At 32.8% G+C, this 22,484-nt stretch overlaps 3 protein-coding genes across 3 annotated transcripts; 1 reads left to right on the top strand and 2 right to left on the bottom strand.

Moving 5' to 3' along the window:
- Positions 1-4,945: 4,945 nt before the first annotated feature.
- Positions 4,946-9,210, top strand: LOC107432351 (delta(12)-fatty-acid desaturase FAD2). Its single transcript, XM_016043475.4, has 2 exons — positions 4,946-5,109; positions 7,724-9,210. Exon 2 carries the CDS (start codon positions 7,735-7,737, stop codon positions 8,878-8,880), a length of 1,146 nt encoding a protein of 381 aa, XP_015898961.3. The 5' UTR covers positions 4,946-5,109; positions 7,724-7,734; the 3' UTR covers positions 8,881-9,210.
- Positions 9,211-15,689: 6,479 nt separating this feature from the next.
- Positions 15,690-17,387, bottom strand: LOC132799866 (uncharacterized). Its single transcript, XM_060812615.1, has 5 exons — positions 16,744-17,387; positions 16,550-16,645; positions 16,350-16,478; positions 15,992-16,248; positions 15,690-15,889 (listed from the first exon to the last, which is right to left on the bottom strand). Exons 1-5 carry the CDS (start codon positions 17,290-17,292, stop codon positions 15,751-15,753), a joined length of 1,170 nt encoding a protein of 389 aa, XP_060668598.1. The 5' UTR covers positions 17,293-17,387; the 3' UTR covers positions 15,690-15,750.
- A 37-nt stretch (positions 17,388-17,424) lies between these two features.
- On the bottom strand, positions 17,425-20,950 carry LOC107405111 (uncharacterized). The gene is made up of 5 exons (XM_060812614.1): positions 20,524-20,950; positions 20,344-20,436; positions 18,220-18,928; positions 17,983-18,126; positions 17,425-17,817 (listed from the first exon to the last, which is right to left on the bottom strand). Exons 3-5 carry the CDS (start codon positions 18,922-18,924, stop codon positions 17,440-17,442), a joined length of 1,227 nt encoding a protein of 408 aa, XP_060668597.1. The 5' UTR covers positions 18,925-18,928; positions 20,344-20,436; positions 20,524-20,950; the 3' UTR covers positions 17,425-17,439.
- Between the last annotated feature and the right edge of the window lie 1,534 nt (positions 20,951-22,484).

The raw sequence follows: 22,484 nt of genomic DNA, 5'->3' as shown, positions 1-22,484 counted from the left end.
AGAGGATTTAAAGATTTCAGCCTCTCCTGCTAACTAAATCAATTTAATATTCACCCAAAAAAACTAAATCGACAAAACCTTTCTTTATGTACGGTTTGAAATTTGACATCTTATTTAGAAATTTGTTTGATAATGGGCCCTTACTTTTCTTCCATTTTTTTATTGCTTAGCATCCCTAACTAAGCATCATAATAACTGTTTAATTAATGTCTGAAATTGTTTGATCAATTTAAGAATTTCAACAGAATAAAGTTTCTGTTATTTTCTGGTATTTATCATAGTTATTTTCTTAATATTGTATGCAAAATATGTTTTTGTTATCCATTTATCTAGACATTTCTTTATTGGTTGTTCGCATAATGAATTTTTATCATTATTAAAAATTCCTTTAAGAGTTATTCAAAGTAATAGTAGCCCTCTACGAGTAGCGGAATGACAAAATATACTGACTTTTCAAAGTTCTAAGTTCAAATTCCCAAACTTCCCTTTTAAGAAAAAATAATAATAATAATAATAATTAAATAATACTACAATAGTAAATTGAATTTACAGAATTAAAACAATCTAAATATGGCTAAAGATAACAAATAAATATATAGAATATATATAAAAAAATAATGTATCAATATTTAATTAATTTATATTTCATTACACTTATTTTACTTATTTATCACTGGAATATAATAATATATTAATTAATAAAATATTAACATGTGATTTTTTACACCATTTTAATACATTTATTTGATATTCTTTAATATTGTTTAATTTGTAAATTGTTATATTGATATGCACTTATACAAAATTTTGACAAAACTTTTATATAAAAATAAATAAATGAATGAATTGTTGAAAAAATGTGGCAAACAGGAGTCTATTCTTATTTTATTTTATTTTTTGGTAAAAGGAGTCTATTCTTATCATTCTATACTTTCAATATGAAAAATGCAAATCAATTACTTGCAAATTTTTTTTTCTCCTTTCAATTTTCAACTGCCCATTAATTTCCTTCCTTTTTATTTTTATTTTTTTATTTTAGGTGAATCCCCTCTACCCATTGTCAATTTCGCACGTGGATATCATTGGCTATGTGTGGCAAAAAAGAAAGAAGAAAAATAAAAAAAAGAAAGAAACGGATAATATAGACTTTTTTTTTTTTTGATCATATAGACTTAAATGGACTCGAATTTAGATCTTCGCATATGGTACAAGCTACGCATCATATAATTTTCAAAGTAAACTTTACTTTAACTTTTTTTTTTTTTTTTTTTTGGATTCACCAAAAAATACTTCTTTATTTTGGATTTTTTGTGCAAATACATCTTTATATTTTTAAAATTTTCATTATAACCTTTTATGTTTAATTTTTATTGAACTTAGCCTCTCTGGTCGTCAAACTATTGATTCAACTTATATACTAAAAAAGCTAAAGTGAAACAAAAATGAAATCCAAAATTTATAGTGAAAATGTTGAAAATAAAAATGTATTTATAAAAAAATCAAAAAATGACCCATTTTTATTTTATAGTTTTAATTACTGTTACTTTATATTTGGAATGAAATGGCAATGGGATTACTATTACTATTTTCTTTAAAAAAAATAAAAAAAGGAGCAGTTTTTTTTTTTTTTCTTCCTACCCTTACAAAACTACATATTTATATGATTAATTAAAATACAAAATAGTAGCATCCGATTAATTTTTCTGTTGGTTCATTCCCTCTAGACGATATTATAAATAACTACGTTTCATCATCTTGTTTTATCATCTATAGCATGACTCATATCTCTCTACACCAATTATTTCCTTATCATTAAAAATAGAAACCTTTTTTTTTTTTTTTTCCTTTTGTTCTTTTCCTTTTTTTCTGAATATTATCCAGCTATCCAAGTATTATATATATACAAAAATGTGAAAGAATTAAATCAAAGCCAACTACCAACTAATACGTTTACCTTCTATTTATGCATCTGCTAAATAAGTAGCAAATTGCAGGGTCGAATTGGTTGCGTTATAATGCTATAATCAAAGTTTTAAATATCCAAAATTAAAATTTTGGTTGGAGAAATTTTTATTTTTTTAAGGAGTTGAAAAAAGTTTAAATCTCAAATAGAAATGGATAGAATTTTTATAATATCCATTGAAATTTTCATAAAAATTTTCATTAAAATATCCACATCAAATCCTTATCAATTTGGTAAAAAATTCATAATATTTATCGAAAGTTTAAAAATTTTCATTAAATTTTATAAATTTTTATAAAAATTTTGAAAATATCTATAAATTTTTTTAAAATTTTTTTATAAAAAGTTTACAAATATTATTAATATTTAGTAAATTATTTTATCAAATTAAATTTAATGATAGTTTTTTTTTTTAAATCTTTTAATTATTTTCAAATATTTAATGATATGAATAAAATTGAGTGAATTAAATTGAATAATCTTGATAGGTTCTATTTATTGATAAAGTATATATACTTGCTATATATTTTGTATAAGATAGATTCATTAGAATCCCATAATTACAAACTAATAGTTGATTATATGATAATATTAAATAATAATATAAGATAATAACATTTAAATACAACATTATGTAAAATTGATATTAATAGTATTTAAATTAATATTATTAAGCAAATAAAAAAAAAGATGATAGAATATATTATACTAAACATAAAAAACAGTTACATTTGTTACAAGTTCTATATAGTTGACATATTAATAATTATGTAAAAAATTATTAAGTAGATATATCTTTTAATAATTATTTTTTTATATTTCACATCTCAAAATGAAAACAAGAGAGAGACCAACAATTTTCAACCGTTTAAAAATTTTATAAATATTGAGATGATATTTATGAAATATAATATAATTATAATAATTGTTTTATCTTAATTAATAAATAATTTTTATCAAGTATATATAGTTTTACATATTTTTATTAATAATAATTTATTTGTTAACATTACCGCTTATAATAAATTAAATTGATTAAAAGAAATATAATATCTATTTAATATTTTTATAATTAATTTGATAATTAATTGATTAAATGAGCTAATTATAAAGTTTTAATCAAGATTTTTATTTTTTAAAATAAATTTATTATTTTTTATGAATTTTTATCTATATTCGATATTTTTTTATATATTTATAAAAAAATTTATATTTTGAACCTTTGATAATTTCATTATTATCAAAATGTTGAACCTTAACTATAACAAAATAGAGATTGTCTATCTGCATATTGTGATATTTCCTCCTTTTTTAAATATATGGAACTCCAACGCAGAGGAAAAAAAAAAAAAAAAAGGGTCTTTCATTGAGAAAAATACAAACTTAATTACCTTCTTTGGTCAAAAAAAGACATTAAAGAAAGAAAATTGACATTGATACTTTATTATTTCCGAGTTTACTGGTTTCGTAATTGACTATAAATATTAATTTGGTGGACATTTTACATGCATTGTACTTATCTAGTGCAAAAATTAGGATCTACATAAATAGCTAGTTATACGAAGCTGCACGCATATAAATGGAGGGGCTCGACAGCCAAAATAAAATTAAGAATATACCTATCGATAAATGGACGGGCATATTATCTGGCATAAAGAATAACATGGTATAGAACCCTACTTGGTAATTTTTTCCCACATAATAATATTCCGCTACTTCAAATTGATTTCTTTTCCCTCTATAATATATATAATTTTATTTTATTGGACGCCACTTGATTTCAAATATATATATATATTTTCCTTTATAATAAGGAGATCAACTTTGTTAATATGTATTTATAAAATATTGATTAAATTTATTAATCAAATGAGATATATGAATATATTACTTAAATATTAATAAGTATACTTTTAAATAGATAAATAATAAAAATTTTTAAAAATTATTATACTATTTACCACATCATTAGATAAATAAATTTAATTAATATTTTAACAACCTTAAAATTGTTTATATAAAAATTACATCACTTTAAGAATTCATCTATTTATGTTTGATTCCTATTAATTTGTTTTTACCATTAATTATATGTTCCTTGTGGAGACAATTCATTCATAAAAATTATTTACCAAAAAAAAAAAAAATTCATTCATAAAAATCATCGTTCATGTGCAAATATTCGAATTTGAATTTCTTCACCCTCAATAAATAAAACAAAAATATTAATCATATTGTCACATTACTTTCCACGTATTAATTGATAATTAAAGTCGATTTCAATAACATTACTCTTCTTTATTATAATTTATAAAATTGAAAAATGTAAAACAAACTAAAAATATTCTTTAAATTTTAAAACAATAAATAAACATATAATACTTCTAGAAATGTTCTTGAGAAAGCGAATCGATAATCTTAAATTATTGGCACAAATAATGAAACGACAAAAAAAAAAAAGTTGGTGGATAGTTTTTTTTTTTTTTTTTTTAATAATTTTGTTCCAATAAGATAATATTATTTGTGCTTGTTTTTTATTGGTGACCATTAATTATTTCTTAGAAACAAAATATTCGGAAACAATTTTCAGAAAGAAAAAAAAAAAAAAAAAAACTTGAAAAAACCAAACGAAAATGTGCAGGGGTAGTTTGGTCTATTTAATTTTGTCCCTGGCAGATATTTCCCGTTCATGTGAGGCTTGGAAGATATTTTTAGGCGAGGTCAAGTATAATCTTCAACAGTACGGAACATGAGAAGCTGAGATTTCCCCCGAAACGAACGGACAAGATTAAAGATGATTCAGTCGGGGGCTTAAAAGCAAAGCATCGAACGGTCAAGGAAAGAAATCAACAAAAAGTAGTGCACTCATCAGTTGCCACGTGTACCGATGGTTCAGTCCTAAGAACATGTGGATGTCTTATGGGGCCCAGATTGTTAGAGGGACCGAATGGAGGAGGGAAAGCTTAAATACCAGGCAGTCTGGCTATAGGACTCAGAAAGGGCCGGCGCTTCTAACGGCCTTATTCTCATCCTCGAGCAAGAGAGAGAGAGAGAGAGAGAGAGAGAGAGCGAGCGAGTCTGAGAGAAAGCAAAGGCTTCGGAGAGTGAGGAAAGCTTTGAGGTTGAAAGAGTTTCTGTTGTTTCAGGTACGTTTTTGTTGCGTTTTCTTCAAATTTTTCTCTATGTTTTTTGTCACCAAAACAAAGGTCTGCTTTTCCTCTCTCCCACATTTTATTCTTCGGCGGCATTCTTGCAAAAAAAAAAAAAAGCCGGAAAACGTCGTTTGAATGGTTTAATCTTTGGTTAGATCTGCGCATGAATCTTGTTCCTTTTTTTTTTTTTTTTTCTTCGTTGAATCTTTCTCCGCGGTTTAGATCTTTAAGTCCGTTTTTAATTACAAATTTACAATTGCTTAGCTAATTTATTCAATATTTATTCAATCTGTGACAAGTTTAAGAAAAAGTGAGCTGCCGATTTATATATTTTCAGCTTTTTTTTTTTTTTTTTGGGTGAATGTATGCTTCATTTTCCAAATGCTGGATCTGACTCTGAACCGGACTCGCTGGATCTCTGCTCTTGTAAATTCTGCTTTTGTTCACGTGATCTCTTTGTCGTGATTTGCAGCTTTTACGATGCACATTCATTCCAAATTTATTATTATTATTATTATTTGTTTTTTTTTTTTAAGTTATATTTCAGTTTGGATTTATGCGGTTAAATAGGAATCTGACCCTTGTTCTACCTACCTCTCATACGCTATCTCTCTTGGTTCTGGCGAGTTTTTGTTAGATTTGTTTGTTTGTTTTTGGAAAGTAATACTACCAAAAAAAAAAAAACAATTATTTATAATTACTTTTTCCTCTTTTTAATGCACTGCCTAGTCAAGTTATCAACGTTTCGGCTGTTCTTTTTTATTTGGATCGTTCATTGTGAAAATTTTTTAAATAAATTTTATAATAAATGTCAAAATCATGGTGGCCAAAAAAAAAAAAAATTGTAATCGTCATTCATAAAAAGAAAAAAAAATTATAATCGCCTTCTGTTAAGTATTAAATTATATTTTTTTCGACTCAATTCCGGATACACGCAACTCTCATTCGTACTCTATACTTCTGCAAAAAATTATTTTTAAATTAATTTTTGAATTTTTGCGTTTGTTGGCGATGAAAATTTTGCCATGCTGGTGGTCAGTTATGGCGGTGTCGAATTTAAGAAATCCAACGGTGACTACCAGGTAAAACACGCGTAATCCAAAGCCGCCTAGCTTTCGTCTTTTACTGTTGCAGTGGGACTTTTGCTTTTAGAAAGAAGAATATACGCACCATATAAACAGCACCTTTTGATGTCGGTATTTATGTTAATAAAATATTTGAATTTATTAGTTCAATTTGAACGGTTACGATTATTTATATAGATATACCCACTGTGTATTATGCTGTAGCTGCAAGTTGTTGTATAGTATTTTTCACCGAAATTTCCTTGCCACTGAAAAAGTTAAAAGTCACAACAGCTTCAAGTTGCTAGTGTCTTGGGTCTTCGTATGTGGCTTGGATTTAATACAGATGAATGTGGAACCGATCAAAGGTAGTGGTCCGCATTCGAGAGGTAGGTCTTGTAAAAAGGGTGTGGCGTTCCGAGTGCGACACCATTTTGTGGTGGGTCAGTTACAGCTACAATGTGTTTGTTAAAGTCGTAATCAGTCATTCTATCACCCTAATGTTGGTTACAAAGTCGGAAGGTTAATGTTTTTTGTTCTTACTTTTGTCTGGTACCTTACCTAATTAATTTTCTTGAAATGATAGAATGAGGGAATCTACTGAAATGAATGGCTTTGCGGTGTCGTGTGGTATGGACCCATTTACCAAATCTTTAGTACTATGATATTTTGTTCTACGTTATAATAAAATTAATGTTAAAATATAATACTACTGAAAGACTTTTTATTTTATTTTTTTCCGATACCTAAATTAAAGGTGGAACCAAACCAAGGTGTTAAGATATGGTTTTTCCTTAACGAGTAGGTTTCCACATTTGACGCGTTCATCTTTCACCTATTTTTAGATTGATGTGCAGGCAGTCTAGATTATGAGAGGAAGAATTTTATTTAACATACGAACTTATTACCTTGGCAGTTTACTTTGATTTCCCAATCATATGGCGATAGGATCATAAGTTTGTGTTGAGGCTCCCAAAGAAGGGCAAGCATTTGGACATTATAAGATAGGCTTATGATATTGCGCTGTTGAAAGCAAGAGTATGTTTATGATTTTACATGGGGATCTTAGTTTTAGTGGATTTTAGCAAGTATAATTGAAGAAGTTAAATTTACTAGCAGGTGCAATTGCTTACAATTTATTAAGCTACAAGATTATTCTTGTCAAGTCTATGGTGGATATCATGGTTGTCTTTATTTTTTTTTCTTTATTTATTTATTTTTTTTCCCTGTTTTGTTTTTGTCCTTAGTATATCTTTTTGAGTGGTTCTCCTGAACTCTTCATTAGACTGAACAGGTTATACAATTTTTTACTTAACTATTAATTGTGTCCCACTTTTTCTTTCAACCGCTGCACAGGCAAAAATGAGACTTTTTCTAGGTGATTAGTTGCTTCGGCCGGCTAGTTCTTGTCACCTTTTTTACTTACATTTATTGTAGAATTGATTGTTTAATATTTATAGCTTATATAGAATTTTCTTCACCATACACCATAGCATTACACCCCCATATGATGCAAGTGTTTAACTATTTCATTTCTTTTACAGGTTTTGGAACAATGGGTGCTGGTGGCCGTATGTCTGTTCCCCCCACTGCTAAAAAGTCTGAATTTGGCCCTCTGAACCGAGTTCCTCACTCAAAGCCTCCATTTACTCTTGGTGAAGTCAAAAAAGCCATTCCACCGCATTGTTTCAAACGCTCTGTGATCCGCTCATTCTCCTATGTTGTTTATGACCTTACTCTAGCTATTCTTCTTTATTATGTTGCCACCAACTATTTCCAGTACCTTCCTCGACCTCTCTCTTATCTGGCATGGCCAATTTATGGGTTTGTCCAAGGCTGTATCCTAACTGGTGTGTGGGTCATAGCACATGAATGTGGCCACCATGCCTTCAGCGACTACCAATGGCTGGATGACACCGTTGGTCTCATCCTTCACTCCTGTCTTCTTGTCCCTTACTTTTCTTGGAAATATAGCCATCGCCGCCATCATTCAAATACAGGTTCCCTTGACAAGGATGAAGTATTTGTACCCAAGCAAAAATCAGGTATTCGTTGGTATGCTAAATACCTGGACAACCCAGTTGGCAGACTCTTGACAATCACCATTACACTCACTTTGGGCTGGCCTTTATATCTAGCATTCAATGTTTCAGGCAGGCCCTATAATCGGTTTGCCTGCCACTTTGATCCATATGGCCCTATCTACTCTGACCGTGAACGGCAGCAGATATTCATTTCTGATGCCGGTGTTCTTGCAGCATTTTATGGGCTTTACCGTCTTGTCTTGGCAAAAGGGCTTGCTTGGGTTTTATGCGTTTATGGAGGGCCATTATTGGTTGTCAATGCATTTCTTGTTACCATAACATACTTGCAGCACACCCACCCTTCCTTGCCACATTACGATTCATCTGAATGGGACTGGTTCAGGGGAGCTTTAGCCACTGTTGACAGAAGTTATGGTATATTGGACAAGGTTTTCCATAATATAACAGACACTCATGTGGCTCATCATTTGTTCTCAACAATGCCCCATTACAATGCGATGGAGGCTACAAAAGCAATCAAGCCCATTCTGGGAGATTACTATCAGTTTGATGAGACACCGGTATACAAGGCATTGTGGAGAGAGGCAAAGGAGTGTATTTATGTTGAGCCTGATGAGAATGACAAGAGAGGCGTCTTTTGGTATAAGAGGTTATGATGATGATAACTTATTTAAATGCAGGTAGTGAAAGGGTTACTGTCTTGTTAGAGGTTCCCATTTCCTAATCTATTTATAGGTTGCTTGGAACCTCTAATCATGGTTGTGCTCTTTCAATAATTTCGCGTTTGTTGCAGCAGAAATGCAAAAAAATAAAAAATAAAAAAAAATTTAGAGCTTTTTAAATTTTGGTTTTATGTTGAGCAGAAATCTAGTTTTTTTATTTTCCTGTCTGTCTTAGCACAATTTGAAGCCAATGCAATGTAGTTTGAACATGTTATTTATTTATTTTTTTTTCTTATCGTGCTACCCTTTGGTAGTTTATCTATATTTCAGTGACTCTAATTTCATGCACTTTTATTTAAGCCATTGCATGTTTTTATTTTAGATTACCTGAGGCTGTTGCCTATCTGAACTTGACTTCTGCTGTTGGAGTGAGATTCAACGAACCACAAACTCTCTTTTTCCTTGGTGCTAATGATTTTTGAAAATCCCTTACAGATAAAAATTTTCGTACTGTTTTTGTTTTGGGTGTTCTTGGATCTGTTATGTTAGAGGATTTTTTAAAAATTATAATTGGAAAACATCATCATGATGAGGTTCATGCTGTAAGCTAAATCTAAACTTCTCCCAAAAAGATTTGTATAGTTGAGACATTAATGTCATGCTAATCACAGTTAAACTTTCTCATCTGAAAATTTAAAGTCCATTCATTTTTATTTATGTTGTTTCCTTGATTTGGTACTTCTCTTTTAGAAAAAAAATATCTCCAATGAAAAATGTAAAAGAGAGATAGATGCAAACAGTTTACCATTGACACCTTTTTACCATCTACATTGAAAATGCGGGTTTTGTTGGCCCATTGCCTCCCAAATTGAACCTCCACGATAGATACCTTTTTGGTTACCATAATTTTTATTTTAGTTTCCATTTGCACCCATTTAAAAGAAAAAAAAAAAAAAAGGCTTTTGGTTTTCTCTTTCATTCTCCTTCTCCGATCAAACCCATAACCAATTGAAACTATTTAGTCGTGACCCAAACCCAAACCACCCTTATGATTCAACGATGCAATTACACCTCTCAAGAAAATCCAAGCTCAACAGCAAAAGAAAGGCTCGAAGAAACGTGAATCAAGCTCAACTGCAAACAAAAATGAAATCTAGGAAGAGAATATTTTTCTTCTTAAAAGGTGTAGTTCTGAAAGAGATAGGTTTGGTAGTAATATCATCAGCCTATATGGTTTGCATCGCTCTGAAGAAAATATTTCATTTTATAGTTTTCGGAATGCTGACGTTATATATTGCGCTGTTCACATTAATCTTGCCATTTGTATTATGCAAATTTCTTTGATTGCCTTCCCCAAATAATGAGTTCCTCCGGTGGAACATTTTTCATGCCCTATCTCTTCCAACTTTCTTAAAACTGCAAAAAGAATTGAAAATAACATATATATATATATATATTTTTTTTTTTTCTTTACATCTTTTTCTTTCCTTTGATTTTAGGAGCATTAAGTAGAGAAGTTATTTTCCTTGCTTTTTTAGTGAAGGAAGTAGATGCAGTAGCTTGATTCTAGTATAGTCCCATATTCTTCCTCCCTCAAGCTGTAAAATTGGAAAAGTCTTCAAACTTAGGAAAAACCTCTTCAAATGGGAAATGAAATTCGACAAGTAAATTACCAGATGATGATCAGTTGTAGCCGTTGGTAATTTTTCTAAAGAGTACGTTATTCACTGTAAAAATTATGAATGGTAGCAATTGCGATTTCTAACAAGCATTTTATAAATTTTTTTTATAATGGTAATACAATTATTTGTATTGTATATGCAATCATTAAGGTTCTACATTCATTTATCCAAATCATCAACTTAAAAAATAAACAAAAAAAAAAATTTCAAAATAATTGAAAATAATAGATTACTGAAGGCTGAAAGAAATCTTGATTGCAGCTGTTGGTTATTCTTCGGAATAGTATTTTAAAAATGATCCGCTATTAATATGCTGATTTGCAACAACCTTTTTCGTAATGTCATTACCAATTTGTGTCGTGCGTGTGTGTGTGTGTGTGTGTGTGTTTTTTTTTTTTTTTTAGGGAACAAATGTGTTTTTGTTTTGTTTCTATCGCATGGTATTATAATTATTTGAGGTTGTATATACCATCATTAACGTTTCGTATATCCAAATCAGATCTTAAGAAATAAACAAAAACCAAAGTAAATTTGATTGCGTAAGGCCAACAATTTTTGTTTTTTATTTTTATTTTTATTTTTTTGAATTTGATGTGATACTGGTAAAACTCCTAATAAATTTTTCATGCTCAATTCAACCACATATATGAATTCAAACTTGGAATGGAGGAAAGGTGGCATAAGAAGATGCTGAAAAATTATAAAGAAGTGTTCAAAGTCCATGTTTTTGCTGAAAAATTATTCCTCCGAACTACTGATTACATGAGATTTTAAAGAAATGAAGATTAGAAGATTGTGATGAATCTGTTGGAATCCCTCCAATAAACTAATTGTTGGATAGGACAGCATATGCGATATCAGGTAAATAGGGAAAGATTCATAAAAAATAAAGGTAGATAGTGAAAGACAGAATGTATTGAGTAAAAAAATGGGGACAGAAGAGAGAATAGACAGAGCAAGGATTGGGGATTTTTTTATTTTTTTTTCTTTTGGCCCTTTAAAGGGATATGTTTTTGGGTTTTTCCCATGAATAGCCACCTTACAACTCCATTTTAGAAAAATAGCAAAAATTTTTTTTTTTTTTAAAACTAGCCACCTTGGGACAAAAATACCCTTGATAAAATTGAAAATTACACAAAAGCTTTCCTTTCTTCTACACAGCTGTTCGTTCGTGGGGGTGGGGTTTATACAAAACTGTTCGTGGGGTTTCTCTAAACTCTTTGCATCTCATCGCCTCTCACTCTCATTTTTTTGTATTTTCTCATATCTCAAACAAAAATCAGGTAAAAATTTTATCTTTTTTCTTATTAGATGAAAGTACGGATATATGTGTTTTTTTTGTTTTTTCTCTTTCTATTTTTTCTTGTAAGTTTTATTAGTTTAGGGTTTTTTAAGCTTTTTATTTGATATGGGTATGCAAGAAATTGATTTATGAGATGTTCTATGTGATTTTAAAGATACTTTAGGTGGCATATGGTTTGAAAATGGGAGAAATTTTGTGTAAAACTGAAAAATCGTGAAAAACAGTAAAAACGGAGGAAATTTGGCGAAAAAGATGAATTTCCGCCAATTTCCTCCAGTTTGTCAGTTTTCGCAAATTTCCGCCAATTTTCCGCCATTTTCCGCCAGTTTTCCGCCAATTTTCCGCCAGTTTTCCGCCAGTAGGAAAAAGCTATATTTGGCCCAAAAAAAAAAACAGAATCAACTTTTTTAATACAGTTAATATGTTTGTTTAATATTATTCAAAATTTTATATATTTATTGATTTAGTTTAACGTTATTCATTTAATTTTGTAGTCAAATGGAAGATAATGACATTGTAATTGCGGTTTTATACAATGGAACATTGGTACAAAATGATAGTGGTGATTGGGAATATCGAAATGGTAAAAATGTAATGGTTTCCGTCGGCAAGAGATGCACAAAATCAGAGTTAGAGGATGAGATTTTCAATTGTATTGAGATAGATCGAAATGAATATTTGCTAAAGCTAAAATGGATATATGGACGATGTGCAGAAAAGTTGGATCCTACAGAAATACGATGTGATAGGGATGTGAAATGCTTTCTTCAAGAAGTGAGGAATGGAGGGATGACAATGATGCGGCCTCCATTGTATGTTGAGGTGATTTCAAAAGTTGAACATGTATGTAGAAATGTTCATCAAACAGCATTTGCTTCGGATAGTGGGAGTAATCTTCATTCTTTTTCTTGTCATCCAATTGGCGGTCATCTACCACAAGCTTCCGGTACTAAACCAATTCAGGCTACATCTCAGGAAATTATGGTTCAAGAAACTCAGTTTAGAGATCAAGTTGATGTTCGTGGGGGGGCCTGGACATCATTTAACATTCACGAAGGAGTTGATGTTGGAGGTGACTATGCTGAACGGTTTCCTAACGACGAGGAGTATGAGCAGTTGCATCATATTAATCATGATGAGAATTACAATGCAGCAGGGGATGATGTTGGTCATAATGATGTAGATTTTGATCATGAGTTACCGGATAATGATAATGATATACATCCTGAAATGAACAATGAAGGAGTTGATGATGTTAGGGTTCATCGTGCTACAAGTGACCACATATCATCGAGCAACAGAAGTGGTTCTATGGCCATATTTTCGTCAAAGTTCACTGGCTGTGAGAGCATAGTAGTTGGACAATTATTTCGCAACAAACGTGACCTACAGAATAAACTGAGTATCTATTGCATGCGAGAAAATAAGGAGTTCAAGGTGACACGATCAACTACACAACGGTATGAGGTTGTATGCTTGGAAAATACTTGTAAATGGCGACTACGTGCAACCACATTTAAAAATGGAGAAATATTTGTTGTGAGAATTTTTGATAATGTACACAGTTGCTCGTTAGATATCGTGCATCGAGAACACAAGCAAGCCAGTAGCCGGGTTATCGGGCAATGTATCAAATCTAAATATGAAGGTATTGCACGTGTTTACAAACCCAAAGAAATTCAACATGATTTTTTGCAGAAATATGGGGTGAATATAAGCTACAACAAAGCATGGAGAGGTAAAGAGTATGCACTTAACAGTGTTAGGGGATCTCCAGAGGAGAATTTTGCTAAGTTACCTGCCTACTGTTTTGAGTTAGTGTCGAAGAACCCTGGGACTGTTACACGTATCAAAACAGACGATAATAACAATTTTGTATATTTCTTTATGGCGATTGGAGCAAGCATTAGGGGATTTAAATCCCACATAAGACCCGTATTGGCTGTTGATGCAACTACATTGAAAGGGAAATACAAAGGGTACATGTATATTGCATCGGGCATGGATGGCAATAAGCAAATATATCCTTTGGCTTTCGGCATTGGAGATGGAGAGAACGAGCAAGCATATACATGGTTTTTCCAAAACCTGAAGGATGCCATCGGAGATTTTCCAGATTTGGTGTTTGTGAGTGATAGACACCCCGCTATTGAAAGGGCATTACGCAAAGTTTTTCCCAATGCATACCATGCGTTGTGCACGTACCATATAAGCAGAAATATTAAAGCAAATGGACATGCGAAAGATGAATCAATAATACAATGTTTCATGCTCGCAGCTAGTGCATATTTGGTTGAAGATTTTGAGTTTTATATGGAGCAAATTGAGGCAAAAAACAGTATGGCTGCCCAGTACATTCGATCATGTGACCCTACAAGGTGGGCACGTTCTCTTTGTCCATGTAGAAGGTACACTATCATGACCACCAATATTGCAGAAAGCTTGAATGGCATTCTGCTAGATGCTAGAGAGATGCCAATAGTAGCATTAATAGAGCACATACGGGATTTACTGCAAAGGTGGTTTTATGAGCGACGTACTGCAGGTGCAAAATTGACAAAGCCTGTGACTGACCATATGGAAGAGCAACTCACACTACGAAATTTGGAGTCCATCGGACTACGTGTGAAAGCCATTAATATGCATGAATTTCTTGTGGAAGGTGGGAGTTTGAGGGGTACAGTTAATCTCCAATCAAAAACATGCTCATGCAAAGTCTTCGATCTTGATCAATATCCTTGTGATCATTGTATTGCCGCTTGCAGAGACCGAAAAATTGCTCCTTATGGCATGTGTTCTCATTACTACACCGCGGATGCATATCGTGCAGCTTATGCTGAGTCCATTTATCCTTTGTTAGATGAAAAACAGTGGCATGTCCCGGATGACGTGGCAAGTCGCATTGTTCTTCCACCAAGATGGACACGTAGGCGAGCCGGTAGACCGAGGATGCAACGCATACCATCCGAAGGTGAAGATGTTATTGGACGTAGATGTAGCCGATGCGGTGGTGTTGGACATTATAGGCAGAGATGTACGAATCCATTGTCTTATGCTTCGAATTAAAAAGTTTTAATTTAGTGTTATGGTTTAATATGTTTTGATAATTATTTCATATCTTTTTTTTTTTTTTGAATTTAATCCTAAATGAAAAGATGCTTTCTGGAATTGATTTTCAATCTTTAGTTTACATATCATTTTATGAAATGTTCAAATGATTTTGAAAATAAAAACAAACATATATCAATTTTATTTTTATTTAAAATGGTTATTGATTTTAAATGTCACTACATTTTTTGTTAATTCCATCTTCATCTTAATATAATATTTGTCTCCACTCCCAATTTTTTTTACCCTACTATTAACTTATATAATCTATTAGAAATTGATTTTCCAAGTGAAGGAAATTAGTTTCTAATAGGAGTAAAAATTATTCAACGATTTCTGCTTGGAGGAAATGTTTTCCAACAGGAGGAAAACTATTTCCGCTTGGAGGAAAATTTTTCCACCTGGCGGAAATTTATCAAGAGGCTTCAATTTTTTTTCATATGGGATTTCCGACTGGAGGAATGTTTTTCCTCCATTTTTCCTCCAGTAGGAAAATTTTTCGGCCTATAGGAAATATTTCCGACAAGCGGAAAATTTTTTAAAATTTGAAATTGAGCTCTTAAGGCGTTTGTGCATAACGGAATTCTAATAAATAAACATGGCACATTTCCTATAAGGTCATTTACTTATCATTACATCAATACCACATTGTTATCTTTGTTAAATGAACATTATAAGCCACCATTATATTTACAATTAAAAGTCAAATATAATAAATAATATGCATCTATAAACATGAAAAAAGGAAAGAAAAAAGCATCACCACGCAGCTCATATGCTAAGTTCTTTGTTGTAAACCTCATATGCATACTTCTTCCTAAAGAACTCCATGTTATCTTGTGTGAATGTCAATGGTAATCTAGCATGTAAGAATTCGATGGTCTTGAGTGTAAATATGCCACAGTCACCACTACAAAAACAAACAATTATTATAACATATATTAGTATTATTAGAACCATATTCAATAGTTAATATTTATCCAACAAACATGTAAGTATTAAGAGGTTTTACCCGTTACTTTGCTGAGGGGTATTTTGTGCCAATTCACATGTAAACTCGTCAACGGAGTCTACAAAATCCGACCGCTGCTCATAAAAGGATGCAGACCGCAGTAAATATGGTAACATTATGCATAATTTCTGGAAATAAATTTGTCCCTTGTATCGGTTACCAGCCTTATCTGAATCATATACAGTCATGCGACGCTCTTTTAAGTCGACGTGCCCTACCACCCAATGTATGTTGCGCTTGTTTAGTGGAATCAACAACTGTCAATACATTACAGAATTTCAGTTAGCACAATAAATAAAGGAAGGCACATGAATAAATGAATAGTTAACATTACACAATTTGGACATGTATATATTACATGATTTACGTATTTCCATGGCTTGGACTCCTTCATTCGAATCCCCAGCACATATTCTTGCATTGCGTATGAGAATTGGAACTTAGATGGATTGTCGATGAACTTTCCATGACATTGCTCAATGTATACCTACAACAAAATAATTTATTAGTTATCTAAAATCACAATAGCCACATATAGGACACCTGGCCGTTACTTACCCAAAATCCTCCATCTAGCACCTCAAAACTAGGATCACAAATATCAGGAAATTGATTGGCACGTACACGAAATAGGTAAGGCAGGACTTCCATATGCTGCATTGAAAGACGAGTTAATTTTAAATTACATCCATGCAGTTGAACAACTATCTATGGAATTTATCAAATTATAAAATAAAAATCTTGATACTTACATCGTGATTCAGCCACTTTTCACTGTTTATAAGCAACTGGAAAAAGTCTTTACCCGCAGTCAAAATGTCCATATTAACCTTTGATGCCCAACCAGACTTCATAAATTTGTCAAAATTTTTTACAAGTCGCGTAGGTACTGGTTTGTATGGGTCGAACTTCAAAGTAGAAGATGCACCAGGTAAAGTGCGCTGTAGTTTTTTCCGCAAGCCTCCGACACTATAAGGAGTTGTAATAGCTGCTGCCGCCTTCCTATCCCTCCTCCCAATATCTATGTTTTGCTTAGCAGCTGCTACCTTTCTTGCACGTCTCCAGGCAGGAAACTTTGATGGAGACACTTTCTCAATAATCGTAACACTTGGTCCTGCATCGTCGTCAACATATGGCTGTGACTGTCTATCAACGGGGGTCGCATCGGGACCATACTCTCCTTTATTTTCATCCCCTTGACCGTCCATCCCATCTCCCAACCCGTCAGCACTAACTCCCACTCCTTGGTGCTTCATTAACTTATCAAGCTTGGTGTCCAAACTTGCAAACTCTCTAAGCATGGCGATTCGTAAATCCTTAACGTCTTGCCGTACACTAGCCACTTCGCCTTCAAAGATTGTTAATCTCTCTCTCAAAGGTACCTAAAAGAAATAATAATTATTAATACTTGCAATAATGAAAAAAAGATAAACATTCATACAATTTATTCAAACCTCATCATGGGATGGAGTCGTTGGAGGTTGGGATGGAGTCATTGGAGGTTGGGATGGAGTCATTGGTTCAACATGAACATGAGCAGCAACTCCTGCAGTCGATGAAGAAGGCTGGTCTGTCGGCTTATGTCCCATTCGCCGCCTCCCTCTTTTTCCCATAATTTCCACAGACGCCTCTTTTCGTTTCTTACTTATTCCACTTCTTGTAAGTGGAATACCTTCATCTTTTTCATCATGACTTGCCTGTGGTGGCTTGTCTCGAACAGCAGGTGCAACATTGTATGGAGTACTGTCATGATGTACATCCAATGCCAAGTTGCCGATATATGCATGCTCAACTTCAGTCACATTCATTAAGCCATGAACGGGATACTGCAAAAGACAAAAGGGATTATAATCAAGTGATTAGCAAGTAATACTAATATTCATACAAATACTGCAAAAGTGTATAAATAATATTATTATGTTGGAATGTATATTTATATATATATATATATATATATTTGTACATATAAGTGGAAGAACTCATAGACTTACATCACGATGATCGAAGAGTTCAGTGGCCTTCTCAAATCTTGGCACTTGTGAAAAATGCCAATTAAGAATTCGAGGGAATGCCATGTCCGGCAACTTCTTTCCGAATGCTTGACCCAACGAAGGAATTGTCTCAAAACCCCAAATCTGTCAAACAATTAATTAGTAATCAATAAGTAACGAAATATACACCATACATACAAGTGTAACAAACTTTAAATAATAGTGTAACAAACTTACCATGAAAGCCAAAGGAAACCCACAAAGACTATAACTCTTTGACTTGTTTAAAGCGATGGACTCTCTATGCTCAAAAGCACTCTTCAATGATCTAATGGTGGTAGTATACGATAAAGTACCCCATGGATAGTTATTGAAGTACTCTAAATCGTCCACCATCTCCAAGTGATTATGAGGTGCGGTGGCCATGCTTTCTTTGCCTAGAAGAACCGTCTCTAGGAAATATAATAAAGCCAACTTCAATCTATCATCGTCGGCTTCATCATTGTCTTGACACTGTGCAGTCAGGAAAGCTTCGGTTATCTCCGAATTAGTGACCTTTCGCTTTCCGCCAAAATACGTGTCACTAATACGAGTAGAGATGTTAACCTGCCTATTGGGTTCGTAACCAAACCGTAGACCTGTAATTATGGTGAAGTCCCTCTGTGTAAATCTAGCACCACGCCCTCCAAAATTGAATACCATAGAGTCCTTGTCGTCGCAAACACATTGCCTATACAGCATGCTGTTGACGATGTGGCCACTAAATTGTATCTCGTTGGCCTTCAAAAAGTGGCCAAAACAGCTATCCTCAAACTTCTTTATTTGGGCTGGAGTCAGTTTGAACTTAATATCCGACACGGCTTTCCAGAAGTTCGATCTACAATTAACCTTTGCCCTCGATATCTCCGAGTCCCAAAACCTTCGTTGGTAATCTGAATCCATTTATCTGCAAATCAAATACAACAAAACATAACAGATGGAGGAAACGTTTTTTCCGACACGAGAAAAGCCTGAAGGACAATTTTTCCGCCTGGAGGAAAAAATTTTCCGCCTGGAGGAAAACGTTTTCCGCCTGGAGGAAAACATTTCCTCCAGGAGGAAAAGGTTTTCCGCCTGGAGGAAATTTTTTCCTCTAGAAGTAAAAAAATTCCCACCAGGAGGAAAAAAAGAGAAAATATTTTCCTCGGGGTGGAAAATTTTCCAGAACCAAAATAACATACACCTAACGGGATTTTCAAACCAGCGCATAATACATTATACATTAGTAGTGTACATTATACATTGCTTCGTAAAGATAACCTATAGATATATTATGGTTTCACATTCAAACCTCCCATTATATTCAAACAAAAACACAACTTCACAATATTAGTAACCATGCAGCAATCAAATTTAGCATATTATATGTGTAAGATGTGCATATGAACAAGAGCATATGAGAAATTTGGAAATTTTCCACCAACAGAAAAAAACCACAAGAAGCATAAACCCTTTTAAACAAATATAATCCATACAATTAGTTATGTCTAACCAGTCATAAGCCAGATCTCAACATGAACACCAAGAAAAACAACTAACACTCCAGTTAAAATCTCTGTTCTGGTTGCCTAAATATGACCTATCAGTATCACAATAATGCAGCCTAGATACAAGTGAATCAATAGCCTTGCAAGAAAGAAAAATAAGAATAACAAACAATTGACAGAAATCTACTAGTAAATAAAAAAATAATAACAATAAATAAAATTAAAAATAACAAAACTAAGGAATCAGCAACGAGAAATTATTTGCCTTTTCATGTTTCTGAACATACAAAATGAACAAGGAGTATACACATGCAAAAGGAATCAGTTCAATAGGCATCCTTACAGCAAGACGAAGAGAACAATACAAAGATTAAATGTCCACAATGGTGAATATTAGGAAGAATAATGCTAATTCACAAAGAACAAATTTCAAACAATGGAAAACTGTAACTTTTGCCCCAACAACTGAAGATAATTGTTACTGCAAGCCTACAACTATTTTGGTTGTACTCATGCTATAGGTGATGCATAAAAAATAAAAATTTCTATCCAATTAGTGATTAGACCAAGGACAGAGTATTATGTTGAAATGCAAGACAATAGAACTTGAGGTATAAAGAGAAGCGCACATCATAACTATTCCCTAGTCATGTTGCAACAAATGCTTTAAGCATGCAATTGAGGTTACCGGTGGGTCATTTTGAGCACAAGGAAAAACTTAAATCCAACCATCCATATAGAGTATCTACAGAGATCACATACGGGTGCAAAAAGTAATTAAAAAATAACACAATTTACATCATCATAGCTGTAATTGAATTTGCCTTGTACTCACCTGTATTTCACCATCAACATTTGGAGAATTACTGGCAATATGAGCATCTCCTTGAGACGTGGACTTAGTTTTGGATCTCTCTGTAGCTTTGGCCTTCTCCAATTGTAAAATTTACATCATAGTACATACTGATCTAATCCAAATAGAGAATATATATATATATATATATCAGAATTTTACCTGGCAAAAAGCTGTAATTAATTCTGGTCTCAAGATACAAAATCGAGACCCAGGTCCAGTGTAGTTTGCATCACGAGGAGTGACTCTCATCAAGTCAAGGAGATAATGCCTGAATCATAAGATATCAAAGAGAAAGAGAAAGATAGAGTTAGATGTTTAAGTTGTTAACACTTTAATACTACACCTAAGATTTTCCCCTGCAGAGACTTCAATATTAGTTAAAACATTTAATTGCAGAAAAAAACAGCAACAAAGAACGCTGAGAAACTGAGTCTAGAAATTTTTCACCATGATGCAAACTTCAAGCATCACATGAAAGGATATATGCAAGCACTAAACTGGGGTGAAAAGCCAAATACACAGAAAGAATAAGGTTTAAGGTGATCCGAAGTATGCAAGGATTGGGATAGAGGAAGACCCAACTTCAAGAGTAAGAAGTTTTTATGATAGAAAGACAATAGGGAATAGGGAAAGGGAAAGCAGAAAAAGTGGGTTCGCTGCACCTTCCTGTGTTTCAAAAAAGAATAGGGAAAGGGAAAGCAGAAAAAGTGTTTTGGTCGACGAAAAGAGATAAAAAATAAAATAAAAATAAAAAGAAAAATTAGTAATAGAGGGTATTTTAGTCCGGATATTTTAAAAGTGGGTTACTTTTTAAAAAAAAAACAAAATTTGCTATTCTTCAACAAATGATTTATAAGGTGGTTATTTTTGAAAAAAACCCTATGTTTTTTGTCCTTTATTTTGATTGCATTTAGATGTGGGTTGCATTTAGATGCTGTTGTTGCTGCTTATGTGGCTCACAAACAGGGAAAAACTGGGTGGAAGCTAATTTCACAAAATTGTTTTTATTTTTAATTTATTTTAACAGAGGGGTATAATGGATTGAGATGAGGACATCAAAAACTAATGGAGATGGATGGACATTTACTGTTTACACCACTTGGCAATGGGCCACAAATCACTCAACAATGCTCTTACCTGGCCTTGTGGCATCCCCACTGTGTTGTTGCATTGTACATGACTTTGCTATGTTATTGTGGCCCATTCTGAGTTGGAGTCGGCTCAACATAGACAAATTGGTCTGTGCTCAAAGATGAGCAATATAGCAAAGTCAATTCAAGTGCTTCTTTTCACAACAACATTCTTTACTCATACGAGAAAAAAATAAAAATAAAAATCAACAACAACGACATTCTCCATTCCTATAGACAAAATTAGTGTTAACAATATATTATGACCTTGGCTTTAAGGAAGCCATAGACACATATTGCAATATATTTTTCTTTGGCAAAAGAGTGTTTGCAATTAATCACTCCAACACACTATTTCTGGCATATGTGGGATAATCTATTAGGCTCACAATAAGGTACCTAATTTTTCAAGCCAAAAAATAAATAAAAAAAACTTTGAACCTAGTCTGATCTGCCCGTTTAAGCTTTTGAGCTAATGATGTTAGAGTTAGTGACCCGAATTCTTGTTGACTCGACCCGAAAAGCTTGCGGTGCGACCCATTTGGTGAAACTAATTTTGGAGAAAAATTTGGGACTCTGTGGTGGGCTACGATCTCGGGCAGTGCCCCCGCGGTACGGACCTGTTCAATTTTAAGGTGTCTTCCGTATAATATATATATATATATATATTTTTTATGCTTTTGGGGTTTTTTCGGCTGTAATTGGGGTTTTAGGATATCTCGCAATTTTGCTCACCTTTGTACCAATTTTTCGATATTGGATTTGCTTCTCCCTGCCCGTGGTTTTTCCCGTCAAGGGTTTCCACGTAAATTGTGTGTTTGTTCTTCGCTTTCTTTGTTTCTGTTGCTATTTGTTTTTCTTCCAATTCCGTAACAAGTGGTATCAGAGCCGCGTCGATCTATTTGGGAATTTTTTTTTTTTCGATCATGGCAACAAAGTTCGACATTGAGAAATTTGAGCGCAACATGAGTTTCTCCATGTGCCAAGTCA

Source organism: Ziziphus jujuba, chromosome 11, assembly GCF_031755915.1.
Source record: "Ziziphus jujuba cultivar Dongzao chromosome 11, ASM3175591v1".
NCBI classification, from domain to species: domain Eukaryota; kingdom Viridiplantae; phylum Streptophyta; class Magnoliopsida; order Rosales; family Rhamnaceae; genus Ziziphus; species Ziziphus jujuba.
The sequence above is the reverse complement of the archived record's forward strand: the minus strand, read 5'-3'. Positions and strand labels throughout refer to the sequence as shown.

Coding starts and splice junctions, on each gene's coding strand:
- LOC132799866 (XM_060812615.1), bottom strand. CDS start 17,292: ATGCTTAGAGAGTTTGCAAGTTTGGACACCAAGCTTGATAAGTTAATG. Junction 16,479..16,549: donor TGCTAGATGGAGGATTTTGG/GTAAGTAACGGC, acceptor ATTTTGTTGTAG/GTATACATTGAGCAATGTCA. Junction 16,249..16,349: donor CATGGAAATACGTAAATCAT/GTAATATATACA, acceptor ATGTATTGACAG/TTGTTGATTCCACTAAACAA.
- LOC107405111 (XM_060812614.1), bottom strand. CDS start 18,924: ATGGATTCAGATTACCAACGAAGGTTTTGGGACTCGGAGATATCGAGG. Junction 18,127..18,219: donor GGTTTCCTTTGGCTTTCATG/GTAAGTTTGTTA, acceptor ATTGTTTGACAG/ATTTGGGGTTTTGAGACAAT. Junction 17,818..17,982: donor AACTCTTCGATCATCGTGAT/GTAAGTCTATGA, acceptor TGTCTTTTGCAG/TATCCCGTTCATGGCTTAAT.
- LOC107432351 (XM_016043475.4), top strand. CDS start 7,735: ATGGGTGCTGGTGGCCGTATGTCTGTTCCCCCCACTGCTAAAAAGTCT.